The following is an 18,366-nucleotide window of genomic DNA, read 5'->3' on the forward strand; positions in this document are numbered from 1 at the left end:
CCAATGACCAGTGGTGAGAAGGAAAGTTTATAGTGAAATAATTTACTCCAAACCAATATAAGTGTTTGCATGAATGACGCTGAGATGGTCCTAATTTATTAGAAGTGAAGTTTGTTCTATCTGCTCAGCGCTGATAAGGGCTGAGAAGAGAAGATCTTTAACTAAATCTGACAGGAACGGTCGGCTTCCAGACACAGTCCAGACTGCATTGATTTTGGAACACAATCGGGCCACCACATTCTTTGTCACCAAACGGAGGGTTCAATTATCGCTTCTCAGTGGCAATCATTTTTGTGACCTTCTCAGCTCTGACAGTGGAGTAAGTTAAAGAGGGACAGTGTTGGACTATGTGTGGAATGGTGTTGAATGATTCCCATTATAGCATGCGGCTCGTCAATAAAGCTCCCATGGTGCCCGTCGATATGGTAGCAGGCTGAGTGGTTGGCATTTTACTGGTGGGAACAGTAGGCTTTGATGTGAATGCTTGCTCTGATTCTGAGCTGCTCACGGGGACTAAACTCTTGAAATGAGACGCACAGATTTATCTGTCATATTGAATTGGTTTCATGAGGGCTGGGGACAGCCTGTTTACAGAAGGAAACACCCCTCTCCTAGAGATAAGGTACTTTCACAGAGCAAAAAAAAAGTAATTTCCAGTGTAATTTCCTCTCTTTACTTCACTGAATCACTATTGGTCTGTCTCAGTGCCCGAGCTTTGTTGGACATGATGCCAAGGAAAGATATGCAGACAGTGTTAGTTTTGGAGACTGTGAACATTCTGCAAAAATAGAACTAATTCAAGGTAGCAAAATCGGTCCTATTTCTTAAAAAGCCACGGGTGTGTTCCGTTGTCTGCTTGCTCTGTTTGTGAATCTGCTTCCGGGAAGCAACTCATAAACGATGTATGATCCATTAGTGAGTTTCAGTTTGCAAACACAGCATGTCATTCTAGGATCTTTATAAATGTAGCCCCTCAGTGAAAACCAATCTCCTCTGTCTGAGGGTCCTTGATATTTCTCATCAAATTATGGATCAATATTAGATTGCCTAAACCCTTATTTCGACGCATAATATTTGTGAAAGCAATGTGCTAAATTGTGTATCAACTGAAGCAATATCATGTTATTTTTTAGTCAATGAATGCAGCTCTCTCGCACGCAGGCACAAATGGCCTAGATGAATGGAGTTTTGAACACGTGACATGTAAAATTATGCAAATAAATGCATATGTGGCTTTACCCCATTGATGCAGACCTTATCTCGGTTACCCAGAAGTAAAATTATCTTGCGAAAGTTTGTCATGTCCTCTTCTACTTCTGGGGGAATGCCATTAACAGTTGTGATGACCTTTTTTGCAAAGGAAGGAAGTGAAGTCTCCTCCCTAGAAAACGGAAACTTTAGGCCAAAGCCCTCCCTTCTGATAATTTCACCAGTGTTCATCATGGCCAAAAAAAGATAATGTTTATTTTCATGATTTTTTTATGACAATTTTGACTTTGTGTATGGACTCTAGCGGAAACCATTTATCATCCGCACACGGGCTTGAAAATCACTGCACCGTTATAGAAAATCAATGACGAAAACCAGGAACTACTGCTGCTCGTATTTCACATAATTCTACATGAGCCCAGACAGATTTGAGCCGTTTCATCTGTCCACGAGAGATTAATCCAGCTGACGCTTGTATATGATCATGCTACATAAAATGGCTGTATGTATAGAAAACACTTGACCAATGAGCAGTTTCTAAACAATAGCAAAGGATTGGCACTCTGTGGAACAAACAGTTACGATACTCTCCTTGATATGCATGTTTAGTGTGACCGTGTATGCTTGGAGACACTTCCAAGACCCTTGTCCAAGTCTCTTCATGTCAACTATGGCTTGCACACACACACACGTGTATACACACCGTCTATCATGTTCGTAGGAGGATCTCTGCAGCGCTCTCGGAAGGCTACACGCTGTCCCATTCACTCCACACAGATCTGTGTAAAAACTAGGGTTGCAATCGGGAATCGGGTGAAAATAAGCAGGAAATCCGGACTTTTTGCAACCCTAGTAAAACACTGAAACCGTATTGCTATGCTACAAGAAGAGAGCACACCAAGACATTTGCTTTCAATGACCAACGTGGAAAAGCTTCGCTCTCCCCGTGCCTGAAGGACACCATGGTCTTAGACAGTGTGTGTTGGTACTATCCATGACAAGCTCCATTAAAACATGAGTATATTGTACCCCGACAGCAATCCTGCGAGATACAACTAAGCACTAAGCTTCTAGAGGAGTAGACAATAGAACACAGAAATCACAAAAGACAAGTACTTCAGATCCAAGTTAAAAGCTCGTCTATTGTATCTCAATGCCACGTCTTCCATTACTGCCAAATGTGACATGGAGCAGCAACAATGAACACGCCAGTGACAACTAACAGATTCCCTGCCACGCCACTCTCACAGTTGGAGTCCCAATCAATGTGCCATTATTACTGATCACACAGAGTGTTGTGTGTTATGGTGAACACTTGCAGCGTTTCCCACATTGACAAGGTTGGAGTATGCAGTCGGGGAAACTGAAAGCGAGATCTGTAGTTGGTGAAACTGCCATCGCCGTTTTCAATATTACAACAACAACAAAGAGGTTTAGCCTCAAACATTGCACACTCTTTTGTCCCGTGGACATCAAAGCGCGATTAAAACGGCCAATTTTTTACCGTGATGCCGGATGCCTCCTTTTCATTTCATCAACAACACAATAACAAAGGCGCTGGGGTGAACAGTGGCACTCTTTCCCCTTCCACAGATTTCTGCTTCAAGGGCTCTATTCAATCCGTATCGCTGAAGATACACGTTATAACAGGATTGACAATTAATAACAGGATTGACACTTAAAGTCAAAGGCATGGCAGCAGAAATGGCATTCATGGTAAAAGCTGCATGTGTCACTTTTTAACACCGATTTTCCGTAATGCTTTGGCGATACAAATTGAATACAGCCCTAAAGATAGAAATATGAGGCATTTATAAGTTATATACTTACAGGAATCATTGGGTATAATATTAATGTATGAGTCCAAAAATGGATGTAGCAACTAAGGATTCTAGCTATAAAGACAGTTTTGTTGACAACCAAAAATGGACGTTGATTTGACATTTTACATCAGGTTTTTGCCCGGGCATTTTTGGTTGTAATCTATGTTTGTTGTAGCTGTCTATTTACCACCCCAAACCGATGCTGGCACTAAGACCAAGCTCAACGAGCTCTACGAGGCCATAAGCAAACGAGAAAATGTTCATCTTATAATAATAATAATATATCCCATTTAGCAGACGCTTTTGTCCAAAGCGACTTACAAGTCGGCTGGGGCCACTACTTTTACATATGGGTGGCCCTAGCGGGAATCGAACCCACGACGCTTGGCGTTGCAAGCGCCATGCTCTACCGACTGAGCCACACAGGACCCATCTTGAGGTGGCACTCCTAGTGGCAGGTGGATTTAATTCTACCAGCATGTCACATGTGCAACTATAGGTGAATAAACTCTAGATCACCTTTACTCCACACACAGAAACAAACACAAAGCTCTCCCTCGCCCTCCATTTGGCAAATTGGACCATAACTCTATTTTCCTAATTCTTGCTTACAACCGAAAAAACCTTTTGGGACTATGCATCTGATACAAATAACCAACTCATAATCAAGCTTAGATTAGTTGAAGCAGCTCTGTAGTGCTGGGGCAAAAACCAAAATGTGCACCCAGGGGGGGGCCCCCCTGACCTAGTTTGGGCAGCCTACCAATCATTGAAAAATGTGCTCTTATAACAGCTGCATAGTGCGGATCCCAGCCTACGGAATAAAAGTTTGAGGGAGTTCCTACCTTCTTTAATCCTCTGTGGTATTGTGTTCCACACTGTCAAAAACAAGTTTAATTTAAGAAGACCGCGTGCTGATTAAAAAAATAACTAAAACCCATAGGCCCAATGGACACACAGACAATCTGTAGTTGCTACTGTACATGCATTTGTGGACTTATAAATTCATGTTATATATACCCTTGATTCTTGAAGAATATAACTTAGAAATGCCTCTTGAGCTGAGTTCAACTGGCATGCCCCATGAAAAGAAAAGAGCTTGTTTTTCTCCAATGTCCAATATGGCTGCCATAATACCATTGGATGGTCCATTTTTTTATTCATTTTTTATTCATCCGTTATTTTACCACAGAAGTTGACTGAGAACACATTCTCATTTACAGCAACGACCTGGGGAATAGTTACAGGGGAGAGGAGGGGGTATCATGTGTCAATATACATTTTGCTGATGAGAGGCATTTTTTTTGCTTCGGAATTGTGTACAACATTCATGCCCATAGAGACTGTTTTGGTGAAAAAACATTTTACTCTGAATCCAGTACGGCCAACGTAATTACACTCAAACAAGTCCGCCTGCATATAAATTGCCCTGGTTTATTTTTGCATTGCGGTATTCTGTCTTTAAAGAAAGGTTTTCATGCGACTTTTGGTATAACTAGGACTATGAGTGCCACTGCCGTGCTGAAGCCAACTAGCTTTTTGATGTGTTCATCAATTCTCACGACACAAGCACGAAGCAGTGTAACCAATATACAGGAAGGAAACCTGCAACCACAACAGTCAGCCACTCTAGCAGCGCATATGTACAGCTCTAACATCCCCCCCCCCCCCCCAAAGGTTTATTCAAAGTCTTTGAGGTGACCAGGACATGAGTGTGTCCCAAAAGGGGGAAGATGCAAAGTAGCCATTAGTGTTTGCAGTTCTGTGTCCTGACCGGGTTGCACAGCTAACTGGTCATTCTGGGAAAGATACAGAGACAAAGGCCGTATCCTTCCTGTATGACTGGCAGGGCACTCGGGGGCTGTGTGGTGATCAGTTTCAATTTCTCCACAAAAGTTGGGTGCAGGCACTCGGCAGACGCAGCTTGCATGCCAATGAGACCCATCCGCCTGACTGACGCTGGCGATACTGCAGTAGTGGAATGGTTCGTTGTCTGGTTGTCTGTGAAAGGGCTGTCACAAACAGACCTGCCCGTAGATATTTCCAACACCTAATTGACCTGCGGTTGTAGTTTATTTACATGTTAATGTTGAATGTGGTCCTGCAGGTCACATCCTACATATTCCTGTATTCAATTGGATGTCGGGTAGGATGATTATTTGGCCGATATTTACATCGGGTAGTCGGCTGTAATTACGGTCTGGGGCAGGCCCAGCAGGAGATGAGGAGAGTGACAGTACCTGTGAGGGTGACTTCAGGTTACTGAGAGGCTACTTAGAGTGTAAATCATAGACTATGACTATGACGCATTGGTTATGAGGGACGTAAGCACATCTCCACACACATACCGTATACATTTGAAGAAAATCTTTGCGCTTTTCATGGGAGGTACAGGGGTGGCAGAGGTGGTGGAACAGGATCACGCATGGTGCACAAAGACCACTGTGATGCGGTCAATCCCCAGCCACCATACACGATCACATACAGCGTGTTCATTTGCTTGACCATCCGCCAAGGGGCCTCTTGTTTGCCTAGATGTTATTATGTCCTTTATAGGGATGAACAGTTTCCCAGACCAATGCATGAGTCACCAGAGCATGAGAGATCATTCTTCACATGCAAGTCCAGGTCAGGTGCCACAATGGGCTGGCCAGCCATGGATGGTAGTAAAATAGGTACATGAGAGGGCAATGCACGCCAGCACTTCCCAGATGGCATTTTGGCTGTTGAATGGCCTCCTGACGTGTGGCAGTCTAGTTACACAACATTTATGTCTTTACTAACTGCCAGAGGGGGACTGATGGTGGAGTGGGCCTATCAAGGACAGTTCTTGGAGAATAAGAATGGCATTGACATTGGGGGTCAGGGTTAGGGTTAACCCTTCACTGGAACTAAGGGGCCTAGCCCAAACCATGAAAACATGGCCAACCAAACGTTACAGTTGGCTCTATGCATTGGGGCAGGTAGCGTTCTCTTGTCATCTGCCAAACCCAGATTAATTTGTTGAACTGCCAGAAGGTGAAGCGTGATTCATCACTCCAGACAGCGCGTTCCCACTGCTCCAGAGTCCAATGGCGGCGAGCTTTACACCACTTCAGCCAACACTTGACATTGAGCATTGGGATCTCTGCAACAGGTATGGCTGAAATAATTTAATCCACTAATTTGAAGGGGTGTCCACATGCTTTTGTATATATAGTGTATACTGACCAAAAATAAAAAGGCAACATGTAATGTGTTGGTCCCATGTTTCATGAGCTGAAATAAAAGATCCCAGAAATGTGACATAGACACAAGATGCGTATTTCTCTCAAATTTTGTGCACAAATTTGTTTCCATCTCTGTTCGTGAGCATTTCTGATAATCGATCCACCTGACAGGTGTGGCATATCAAGAAGCTGATTAAACAGTATGATCATTACACAGGTGCACCTTGTGCTGTGGACAACAAATGGACACTAACATGGGCAGTTTTGCCACACAACACAATGCCACAGATGTCTCAAGTTTTGAGGGCGCATGCAATTGCAGCATGCTGACTGCAGGAATGTCCACCAGAGCTTTTGCCAGAGAATTTAATGTTCATTTCTCTACCGTAAGTGTTGTTTCAGAGAACTTCGCAGGACGTCCAACCGGCCTCAAAACCGCATACCATATATGGTGTTGTGTGGGCCAGCGGTTTGCTGATGTCAACGATGTGAACAGAGTGCCCCATGGTGGCAATGGGGTTATGGTATGGGCAGGCATAAGCTACGGCCAACGAACATAAGTGCATTTTATTGATGGTAATTCGAATGCACAGAGATACCATGACGAGATCCTGAGGCCCATTGTCGTGCCATTTATCCGCCACCATCACCTCATGCTTCAGCCTGATTAATCGCAAGGATCGGTACACAATTCCTGAAAGCTGAAAATGTCCCAGTTCTTCCATGCCTGCGTACTCACCAGCCATTTCACCAATTGAGCACGTTTGGGATGCTCTGTTCCAGTTCGCACCAATGTCCAGAAACTTCGCACAGCCATTGAAGAGGAGTGGGACAACATTCCACAGGCCAATATCAACAGCCGGATCAACTCTATGCGAAGGAGATGTGTCGCGCTGCATGAGGCAAAAAAGTGTCCACAACAGATACTGACTGGTTTTTTGATCCATGCCCCTACCCTTTTTCTTAAAGGTATCTGTGACCAACAGAGGTATATCTGTATTCCCAGTCATGTGAAATCCATAGAACTGTAACTCTGGAAAATGTAGACATTTTTGCATGTTGCGTTTATATTTTTGCTCAGTATAAAATCGAGAGGAACCTTTTGACTGAAAAGACCTGACTGTTTTCACTCACTGTCTCAGCCCACTTGTTTCCCATAGAGCCGATTAGATTACAATAGCCACGGCTATTTGTATTTTTGTCAGGCAGGACCATACAGCACTGAACAAATTTGACTTGGAAAGTAGTCTATCACTCGGCGACTAAAAAGTCAAGCTTACATTCATTATAAATATTCCATAGTTGATATTTGAGCCTATTGTATCTCTTTGTTTGCAGGTTTGTGTGTGTGTGTAGGGCAGACAACTGACAGCTTGTATTTCAAATTTGAGCAATATCAGAGCTTGTATAATTGGGTTACATGAGTTTATGTGGCCCACAACCCCTCCTTCCAACTAGGGATTATTCTGCACTGTTTGAGTTTAGGTGGTGTGTCACAATATTTATTAATTTAACCACTTTCACAGTAAAATATTTGTTCACCACCATCCATTTCATAAATGTTAGACATTTAGAGATGTGAAAAAAACATGTTTGTGTTTGGTTCTACCTCGGTTAGTGGTATCTCAAAAAACCTAAAGCCCTTTTTGAGAATTGGCCACTAGCCTAATATTCATCTACATCCCTCCCTACATGCCACACACACACACACACGGAGAAGGGACTTGTCTAAGGAGCCAACACCAGCTCGAGAGAGGAGATAAAGTGAGAACGGTCTCTAGGGTTCATCCATAGACTATATACTTATAAGGCCATGGGCTGAAACTGCTGCTGTTGTGTGTTGAGCCCTGCTGGGATTGGGGAAGGCAGCCTATATCCAGGCTTTCTAATCCCATTACTGTCATGGCTGCCATTTAGGATAAATGAAACCAATTAGCATGCACACACATTTAACATCATGACATTACTGGTCCGTCTAACTGCTCTGCCCTTTGTTTAGAGCTGCTTCCTGTGGCACTTGTCACTGGTACTGGTTGAAATAGCTACATCATTTCGCTATTGGTGGATGTGCATGTGTGTATTTAAGTGCTTGTCTTTGTTTGTCTCTGTGTGTGTGTGAAAATGTGACGTGTGAAATGGGCGAAAAGAGAATGGAGTCATGTTTTTCTTCAGAAGACTGGCTTTTTCCACAGGCTTTTTAATTTGCAAACAAACAGGATCAGGGGCGTGCGTCATGCACCAATTATTCTCCGAGGATGGGGGGGGGGGGGGGGGGGGGAGGGAGGTTATCTAAGCATACCTCTTTATTTGTTCATTTGTAATTTTAATGAGGGTGTCATTCTGACTGTTGTAAATCACACATCTCAATATACTGCACTAACATGCCTAGGATATTACATCCAAATGACCAAACACAGTACATGGAATGATAACACACATTATCAATACAGGCATATATCAGGGCATCATATTTAATACACATATAACATATCATCATAAAGTGACAGATTACATTTAAACAACGTATTATTCTGCATATCTAAGCATACCTCCTGACTGGTGTTTTTTTGTTGTTGATTTTTTAAGAAACTAAATATTATTTTCTGCATCTCTGCTAAAATATAGAAATGAATGTGAGCTAAGATAGTTAGTTAGAAAAGCTACTCCAACTTTGATTGATAGCCTGAAATAGCTGGGTAGAGGTTTGGAGATTGGGAACATATCTAGCTGGCTAGCTAAAGCCAACTTCATACAATTGCTAGGTGGCTAGTATTACAGAGAAACAACAAAACACTTTTGCTTTATTTATTCATCAAGAAGGAACAATAGGCTACATGGCTTGATCGAATTAATTTACAAACATACCTAGCCATCACTGGCCATTACAACCAAATCAACTGCTGTGTGTGTCACGACACTCTCTCCTCCTCCACTGACGACACTGTCTGCACACACTGGAGCCCTCAAATCTGGACCTCGAAGCCAGCTCTACTTCTTCTTTTCATTGTTCCCCTCTAATCGGGGACTGATTAAGACCTGAGACACCAGGTGGGTGCAGTTACTTATCAGGTCGAACAAAAAAACAGTAGGCTCCGGACCTCATAGGGTAAGAATTGAATACCGCTGCACTAGAGTACAGTATCTAGCGTCCTGCATATCTGTACTCTGTGATGCACCTGGGAAGGAACAATTTGCCAGGGGCTCCCGAGTGGTGCAGCAGTTTAAGGCACTGCCTCTCAGTGCCTGAGGCGTCACTACAGACACTCTGGTTCAATTCCAGGTTGTATCCCAACCGGCCGTGATTGGGAGTCCCATAGGGGAGCACACAATTGGCCCAGCGTCGTCCGGGTTTGGCCAAAGGTAGACCGCCATTGTAAATAAGAATTTGTTCTTAACGGTCTTGCCTAGTTCATTTTTTAAAATTAATCTCCACAGAATAAGGGGGTACACTTTGCCTGGTCCAGTCATTGTGCCCCCCACTGCAAAATACAGCTGTCAGATCTTTTTTTTTTAAATTATAAATAATTATGATTAAAATGTGGGCTTAAAAATTAAAGTTTAAATTAAAGTTAATTCATGCAACATCTGAAAAAGAAACCAACAGGAAAAATCTAATGGGGTACGTGCCCTTGTGCCCCCTATGGGCATGGGGCCCCTGAACAGCATACAGGAAACCAAGCTGATGCCAACAAAGAGGTAGGGTAGAACAGGTGCCTCTTCAGAGAAGGAACAGAAACCGTGTGTGTGCGGTGGGGATGTGTGAAACTGTGGACATGCGCATTAGCAGGAGGAATTGTTTCAAATGTGTGTAGGTGTGACTCACAACCTACATGAACCGTTTGTTTAAAGGAGTTTCATTCAAAACCCCTGAGACTTTTCCATTATATTTAGCAGATTGGGAAAAAACACATTTTGCTCACACGTAACAGCAGCATTCAGTTTGGATTAAATCCGGTTGTACACAAACATCCATAACTATCACAATTAAAGTCATTCCGGCCCAGTGTTCTTGTTGGAATGACGCTATGGGTGGTTTGCTAGAGTGAGTCAGTGACAGCGTGCTCGGCTAACTAAGCCCTCCTAACACCTCCAATGAGCTGTCAGAATGAAACTAGGGTTTCAACCACCACCCTAAGACAGGCATGGACACCGCTGCCCAACCCCGTTAGAAACACACACCTCCTCGGGAACCCAGTGTATCACGACACACTGGGAAATCAGACGGTAGGAACGTCGTGCAACATCATTTTTTTTTGGAGGAGAAATTCACTTTGAAAACATTCTAACCTTTTTCACAGAGCATAACACCCAAGTCACAGACACCACCTGAGAGGGCCTCTGGGAATGAATCCATTTGATTAGGCTCAAAGCCAGTATCTCTGGGTTCAGCAAGTGGCAAAACAAAGACTAAAAAAAAAGTCCCTTGTGTTCTAGCTGCGCTAACCAGCAACAGATAAGGAACTAATCCAATTGTGAGGTACATTTGGCAGACTGGGTGCTGTTCCTGTCCTGTCAGTTAATATGGCAGCCATATTGTCACTGTTGGTAACTGAACAGATAGCACTTCGCTTTGGGTTAATTGCGTTCCAGGGAGCTGATTGGGTTTGAGACTGCAGAGGACAACTGCAGGGATCAACACCTATTCAAAGATACTCCAACACACCTACAGTAACCAGCACTGGGCTGGGGAATCAGTCCCATATCGCCCAGGTGAAAAGAAAGAGAAGGGGGGGGGGAGACAGATAGGGAAAGGGGGGGGGCAGAGAAAAAGTGAGAGGAATCAATATAAAACTATAGCGACATACATTGAAATAAATCGGAAAAGGGAGATTAAAAAGAGGGAGAGAAAGCATGAAAGATTTCAAAAATCAGGCAAAAGCATAGAATGAGGGAACAACCGAAAAGAGCAAGCTGTCTTTGCAGACTGTTTTTGCCCTGCCGTCGTCCTCCGTTGAGTTTGTAATCCATTTGGAGAGTGAGGAGTTCAGAGAAGGGTCATCTCCCCCGCTGCCGCTGCCGCTGCCAGACCTGCATCCCAGCCCATGGTCGTGACAGTGTTTACACTCTCTGCCTCGCAATGGCTGGGAGACCTGCTCATCGTCTTTGGCAGCAGGGCTTATGTAGTGACACCCAAGGCAAACATAATGAACAACCTAGAGGGGTGACGGTCTCCAGAGCAGTCTAAAACCCCTGTCACACTGTCTCTCCTCATTCTCCCCCTCCTCCCTGCTCCTACAGCGGGTGTCTGGCTGGACACCCGTTGTCATCTCTAACGCGTATATGGGATATATGTAATGGCTGCTGCTGTGGTATATGACCTTTGACCTCTGCCTATAAAACATACCGTGGTTCCGGATGTTTTCAGAGGGTGCTGTCATTGGTGGGGTCGGACTCAGGACCGACGGCTCCCGGGGTCTCCTTGGCGGGGGCGGAGACCTCAGAGAGCAGGCTGAGGCAGGTGGCCGGGTTCCGGGAGGTGGAGCGGGAGAGGAGCTGGCCCCCTGGGGGCTCCTGGCGGCAGTAAGGGCACAGGTAGCCCTTGAGGTGCAGCCAGACCTTACTGTGCAGGGAGGCGTAGATGAAGGGGTTGTAGCAGGCGGAGCTCATGGCCACCAGGTGGCAGCACACCTGCAGCACATTGACATAGCGCTTGTCCACAATGTGGTAGTCTGGGTCCAGGTCCAGCAGCAGGTTCAGCACCTGTAGGGAGGGAGGAGGAATGCACACAGTCAGTGGGTCACATGCATTGGGATTACATTAGGATTATATTGAGATTACATTGGGATTATGCACAGCCTAGGTGATGTAACTGCCCCTAAAATGCTCTTTCTTCATATTTTCTCAAAGAAATCTGCTTAATTATATAAAAATGTCAACAATGTCAGGAAAATTAACGGGCTATCAGGCAAGTGCAGTGGGCTATCATTGTGAGTGCATAGTACCTGTGCCTGTGTGTGTGCATGCACAACTGTGTGTTCTCACCTGCAGGGGAAGCCAGCAGAGGGCAAAGGCAAGCACAGAGGCCACCAGGAGAGAGAAGGTTTTCCTCCTCCTCTGGCTCCAGCGCTGCTGGCAGTGTGAGGGCTCTCCGGGCAGCGTGTGGCGTCTCAGGTGCACTGTGATGGCACAGTAGGATACGCTGACTGACAGCAGAGGGATCATGTAGGAGGCTACCAGGATACAGCAGGAGTAGAGCAGCCTGAGCTGGCCAGAGCTTGGCCAGAACTCCTCACACACCACCAGCTCCACCCCACGGGGCCTCAGGTCCAGGTAGCGCGTGTGGAGGGAGGGAGGGGCAGCCAGGGCCAGAGACAACCCCCACACCCCCAGAGCCACCGCGCCACAGCCCTCGACAGAGATCCTCCTCCTCACTGGGTGGGCCACCACCACGTAGCGGTCCACGGCGATGGCCGTGAGGGACAGCACCGAGGCGAAGACGGTGGCGGCCTGCAGCAGCGGCACCAGGTGGCAGAGAGGGCGTCCGAAGGCCCAGCCGCGGCTGTCGAAGGCGTACGAGGCGGTCAGAGGGACACAGGTCAGACACATCAGCAGGTCGCCGGCCGCCAGGTTACCGATGAAGAAGTTGGTGGCATTGTGGAGCTTCTTGTCGGCCAGGATACAGGCCAGCAGGATGGAGTTGCCTATGCCGGCCACGGCCACCAGAAGGCAGTAGAGGGGCAGGAAGAGGGGCTTGAAGCGCAGCAGCAGCTGCATGCCAGAGAACACGTCCAGGGGGTTGTTGCTGTGGTTCAGGGAGGGGCCTCCAGTAGTGTTGGCCCCACTCAGGACCTCCTCCAGGATGGGATCCATCTCAGTACACTGCTACCCTACAGCACAACATAGGGAGTCACTCCATTGTGGCAGCTAGGAAACACTGTAGGAAGCACCATCATACAGCATGATAGAGCAAAGAATATAGTTGAACCAATATCTAAGTTCATAACCTTGACCCTCAGCAGCCCCGTCTCCCTTGGCTGCTCACTTAATATATACCAAAGATTATAGATGCACTGACAAGATACGCGTCTCTCGTTGTCCACAAAGTGGCACGGCGGGCTGTCTAGCTCCTGCCTATCCTTCCTTTGATTGGTGGATACATCTCATTATGGTAATCCTTCTTTGAATATTCAATGAGGGTTGTTGACGTCAAACGCTTGTATTCATTGGAGAGATGCTATGCTAGTCTCATGCCATGAAAATGCATAGCCATCTCGAGACCACTCCGCTAAAAAGTGTTTCTTCTCAAACATACCAGGATGTCACATGTCCTAATTATATCAGCACACTTGTAACAACTTACGAAACATTACGAAATTTCTATTCGATCAAATAAACCTCAGGTAGCAAAAAAGCCATTCATTTTTCTGCTTACCGAATTCGACACTATCTCATTGACCTCAAAACAAAAACTCAATGCTTGGTGGGCAAAACAATGAGAAAACGTCACCGCCGCCAAGTTGGGCCTCTCTCTGTCTCTATGTATGTACTAACTAGAATTTCATTTTGTTTGGGGGGAGGGGGGGGGGGGGTGAGGGCGTCTGTGCAAACATCATGTCTCTCCTGTCCAGTCTCTTTAATACCGTGACCGCCCACCTTACTGGCTACACTCACTTTACTCACTTGGTCTAAGCGTCGGTGCCTCAGATATGCATCCCCTGTAATGCTGTTGCCATGCACCTGATGGAGCTCTTCCAGTCTCATTTCTGAGCCTTGATGAGAGCTGAAAACCCTCAGCTGCAAAACAGGGGAGCTCGACATCTCATCTAGAACCCAACCGTTTCACGCCTGCACTGACGCATGTGTGTGTGCGATTAATCAGATGGCTTTATCAATTAAAATGTTTGTTTTTCCCCCCTCTAGTTCATGTGGGCGACTATCATTATTTATTCGATTAGGAAAATGAGATTATTAGTGGCCTCAAATCACAGCCTACTTTGAGGAATTGGATTGTGATCGCCCATTATCAAATATGCTTCAGCCAAGAAATACAGAGATGGGTAGACGGACATACAGAGAAAAATAGATGAAGGTTCACTCTGAATATGGTAAAGCAACAGGTGGTGAGGAAGAAGGAGGGATTGAACATGTTGCCCAAGTCATTGTGCGGTGACATGACAAACAACTGTACGTAATGAAATGCATTTGTGAACGGCGTCTCCATGGCACAATGTCGAGAGCCTGGAGTGCATTTGATTTGGGTCGCCAGGTCTTCACAGGCTGCGTAGGATCTTGTCCAAGCAGAGAGAGACATCGAGATGAAAGTCAGTCTGAAACTCGGAGTGGTATTGCAGTCTAGTACTGGATGGCATTTCAACTGTGAAAGGACCAGCCTCGCAATTTACTTTGAAGTGAGCTTAAAAACAGTACGGAAACAGAGATAACCATCAAAATGCTCCTGAAACACATTGGTCCGTCATGATAGCAGGGCAACAGATTCAAAGTCGTTATGGCACACTGAAGGATCAGGCAGACAACAACAACAACAACAACAACAAAAAACACAAGAAAAAAGACCGGCTAATGCAAAACTAACACGAATATCAGAATAATAGTACATTTGTGATTGAACAAATAACACGTGATTACAAATTCTAATATCGGATACCATTTGAACCATTAACAATTTTAAGAAATCATCCATCAAACTAGCGATACATAGTTTTAGTATTTTTTTTTTTTTTTTTGGGGGGGGGGGTTATAGAATAGAATTTCAAATTTCACAATACATTTTCAAATGTTCGTATTTTCTGTATTCCACAATAAAACAAGCAACATTGATTTAAACTGTAATTATGTGCATTCTGTGTGTTTGTATGCATAGCTGTGCAGTGTGTAGTAGTGTGCAGAGAGTGTGTAAGATAAGAGAGAAGCCTACTTGTACTGTGCCTTGCTTTTCCTGAGAGGCAGTACGCGTCTCTCCTCTCTGTCACGTCTCTTCACTTCTGTGACTGTCTCTCTTCTCTTCCCTCCTTCCCTGTGCTGTGAGCATGCCCCCTCTCTCGCTCGCTCTCTCTCTCTGAGCCCAGCCAGTGCCTGTACCACAGATGCTCATATAGACTTAAGAGTGAGAACACTTTCCCCTCAGAGCATATAGAAAAGTGATTGAAAAGAGAGGTTGTGTGGTGTCCCCACACTACCCTCCCTTCTCCATCTCACCTTTCGCTCTCCCTCCAGAGATGCCAATCACACACCCTGCATGAATTTCTACATTATTTCCCCTCCTAAAACATGTGGCTAACCTCCTTCCATAAGTGCACAATGCAATACATATGGTTCTCTCTCTTATGCACTCAGAGACAAATCCAAACCTGCATATAATGATATGCTAATATTATATGAACAAGTCTGCAATTAAATTTCTCTGTAGGCTATCCCTCCATCCCTTCCTGCCTCACATGCACACACAGGAGGTTGGTGGCATCTTAATTGGGGAGGCTCGTGGTAATGGCCGGAGTGGAACATGCGGGAACGGTATCAAATACAGCAAAGACATTGTTTACAGGTGTTTGACACATTCTATTCGCGCCGTTCCGGCCATTATTATGAGCCATCCTCCCCTCTGCAGCCTCCTGTGACACACAGTCAGTAAAAAATAAATAAAAATCTATGTACAATTGCAAGGGCTCAGACACATCAACAGCGTTTACTGGCTTAGAGTACGCACACCTCTGATTGTGATTTGCGAAACGAGTGAGCACTGATTTTACATGTAGAATCGCGCAAAATAATTTCAGCAGATGTCTACAATGGGTTGGTCCCTAAAACACAGCCCGCTGAGCATAACGGCAGACAAATGCTAGATCCACATTTGGTGCGACGTGTGCGAGCCCTAAGGCAACCACTTGCAATAGGATTGGGAGTTTGCTCAACAAGATTAAGATACTCAAAAGGTAAACGTTTATTATTAATACAATGAATTTGACATCTTTCTATTGGGCTAATGTTAGTTCAAATATCAGATGTAAGTGATATATTTTCAAAACTCCAAGTACACAACTCAAAACTGATAACACTTGTAATGTCCCCCATCTTGTGTTCTGAACCTTTGATTGTGAATTGGTGTTTCACACATCTTTCACCCTGGAGTCATTCGTGAAAAATCTTAGTTTTCCATGAAATACCATGTGAACAATTTGTTTAGACACCAATACATCAGATAATGATAGGCTCACTATTTAATCTAACAGCAAAATACTGATACACGTTTCGAAACTGTTCTTTTTGAAGTGCTTCTTTAGAAGGAATGGATAGTATTCAGGTTTTCCATACAGTTTTTGACTAAAACTTGAAATGGATTGCATTAGGGTTGTAAAATTCAAGCAACTTTCAATAAATTCTTGTTTTTGCCAGAAATCCTGGTTGGAAGATTCCGGGAATCAAAAGGGAAAAGGAGGTATTCCAGAATCCCCCAACAAGGATTTATGGAAAACCATGGAATTTATTGAAAGTTCCCAGAATTTTGCAACCCTACATTGTATAAATTTATCAGCCTACAGTGTATTCACAAGTGTAAGGACCAGAAATTGAAATGGGTTTAGCATATGAGGAAATTGAAGGATGCGAGAATGGACCAGATGAAGCCAAGGGCTGCAGATGAAGGATCAAAGGGAAGTTGACTCTTATAGGGCGCATGTGTCAAACTCATTCCACAGAGGGCCAAGTGTCTACCGGTTTTCGCTCGTCTGTTGTTCTTGATTGATCAATTAAGGTCCCTGATTAGTTAGGAACTCCCCTCACCTGGGTGTCTAGATCTTAATTGGACACAAATTGAAAGGAAATAACAAAAAAAGAATCAGCATACACTCAGCCCTCCAGGGAATGAGTTTGGTGTCAGGACAATAACCTCACACTCAACGTCAACAAAACTAAGGAGATGATTGTGGACTTCAGGAAACAGCAGAGGGAACACCCCCCTATCCACATCGATGGAACAGTAGTGGAGAGGGTAGTAAGTTTTAAGTTCCTCGGCATACACGTCACAGACAAACTAAATTGGTCCACTCACACAGACAGCATCGTGAAGAAGGCGCAGCAGCGCCTCTTCAACCTCAGGAGGCTGAAGAAATTTGGCTTGTCACCAAAAACACTCACAAACTTCTACAGATGCACAATCGAGAGCATCCTGGCGGGCTGTATCACCGCCTGGTACGGCAACTGCTCCGCCCACCACCGTAAGGCTCTCCAGAGGGTAGTGAGGTCTGCACAACGTATCACCGGGGGCAAACTACCTGCCCTCCAGGACACCTACACAACCCGATGTTACAGGAAGGCCATAAAGATCATCAAGGACAACACCCACCCGAGTCACTGCCTGTTCACCCCGCTATCATCCAGAAGGCGCGGTCAGTACAGGTGCATCAAAGCTGGGACCGAGAGACAGAAGCTGTTTTTCAGTCTCAAGGCCATCAGACTGTTAAACAGCAACCACTAACATTGAGTGGCTGCTGCCAACACACTGACTCAACTCCAGCCACTTCAATAATGGGAATTGATGGGAAAGGATGTAAAATATATCACTAGCCACTTTAAACAATGCTACCTAATATAATGTTTACATACCCTACATTATTCATCTCATATGTATACGTATATACTGTACTCTATCATCTACTGCATCCTTATGTAATACATGTATCACTAGCCACTTTAACTATGCCACTTTGTTTACATACTCATCTCATATGTATATACTGTACTCGATACCATCTACTGTATCTTGCCTATGCTGCTCTGCACCATCACTCATTCATATCTTTATGTACATATTCTTTATCCCCTTACACTGTGTATAAGATATTCGTTTTGGAATTGTTAGTTAGATTACTTGTTGGTTATTACTGCATTGTCGGAACTGGAAGCACAAGCATTTCGCTACACTCGCATTAACATCTGCTAACCATGTGTATGTGACAAATAAAATTTGATTTGATACCTCTGCTGTCGGGTTTGGCTTGGAGTTACAGGTAGACGTCACTGTCAGGCAAAGGCAGTCAGGCTGCTGTGGTGACAAACCCCCATAAGATCCTTGAAGGAACCTAAGTGAAAGGAAATTACTTTTTTGGGGGGAGGGGGGGACAACGCATAACAGAGAGGAAGAATGACTGGTCGGTTTTAAATAGGGTGGA

General features: G+C 44.7%; 1 protein-coding gene across 1 annotated transcript; it reads right to left on the minus strand.

The window, feature by feature from the left end:
* Positions 1-11,602: 11,602 nt before the first annotated feature.
* LOC135552594 (prolactin-releasing peptide receptor-like) lies at positions 11,603-13,066 on the minus strand. The gene is made up of 2 exons (XM_064984306.1): positions 12,224-13,066; positions 11,603-11,941 (listed from the first exon to the last, which is right to left on the minus strand). Exons 1-2 carry the CDS (start codon positions 13,049-13,051, stop codon positions 11,603-11,605), a joined length of 1,167 nt encoding a protein of 388 aa, XP_064840378.1. The 5' UTR covers positions 13,052-13,066.
* Between the last annotated feature and the right edge of the window lie 5,300 nt (positions 13,067-18,366).

The sequence above is a fragment of the Oncorhynchus masou genome, chromosome 13 (genome assembly GCF_036934945.1).
Source record: "Oncorhynchus masou masou isolate Uvic2021 chromosome 13, UVic_Omas_1.1, whole genome shotgun sequence".
NCBI classification, from domain to species: domain Eukaryota; kingdom Metazoa; phylum Chordata; class Actinopteri; order Salmoniformes; family Salmonidae; genus Oncorhynchus; species Oncorhynchus masou.

Coding starts and splice junctions, on each gene's coding strand:
- LOC135552594 (XM_064984306.1), bottom strand. CDS start 13,051: ATGGATCCCATCCTGGAGGAGGTCCTGAGTGGGGCCAACACTACTGGA. Junction 11,942..12,223: donor TCTGCTGGCTTCCCCTGCAG/GTGAGAACACAC, acceptor CCCTCCCTACAG/GTGCTGAACCTGCTGCTGGA.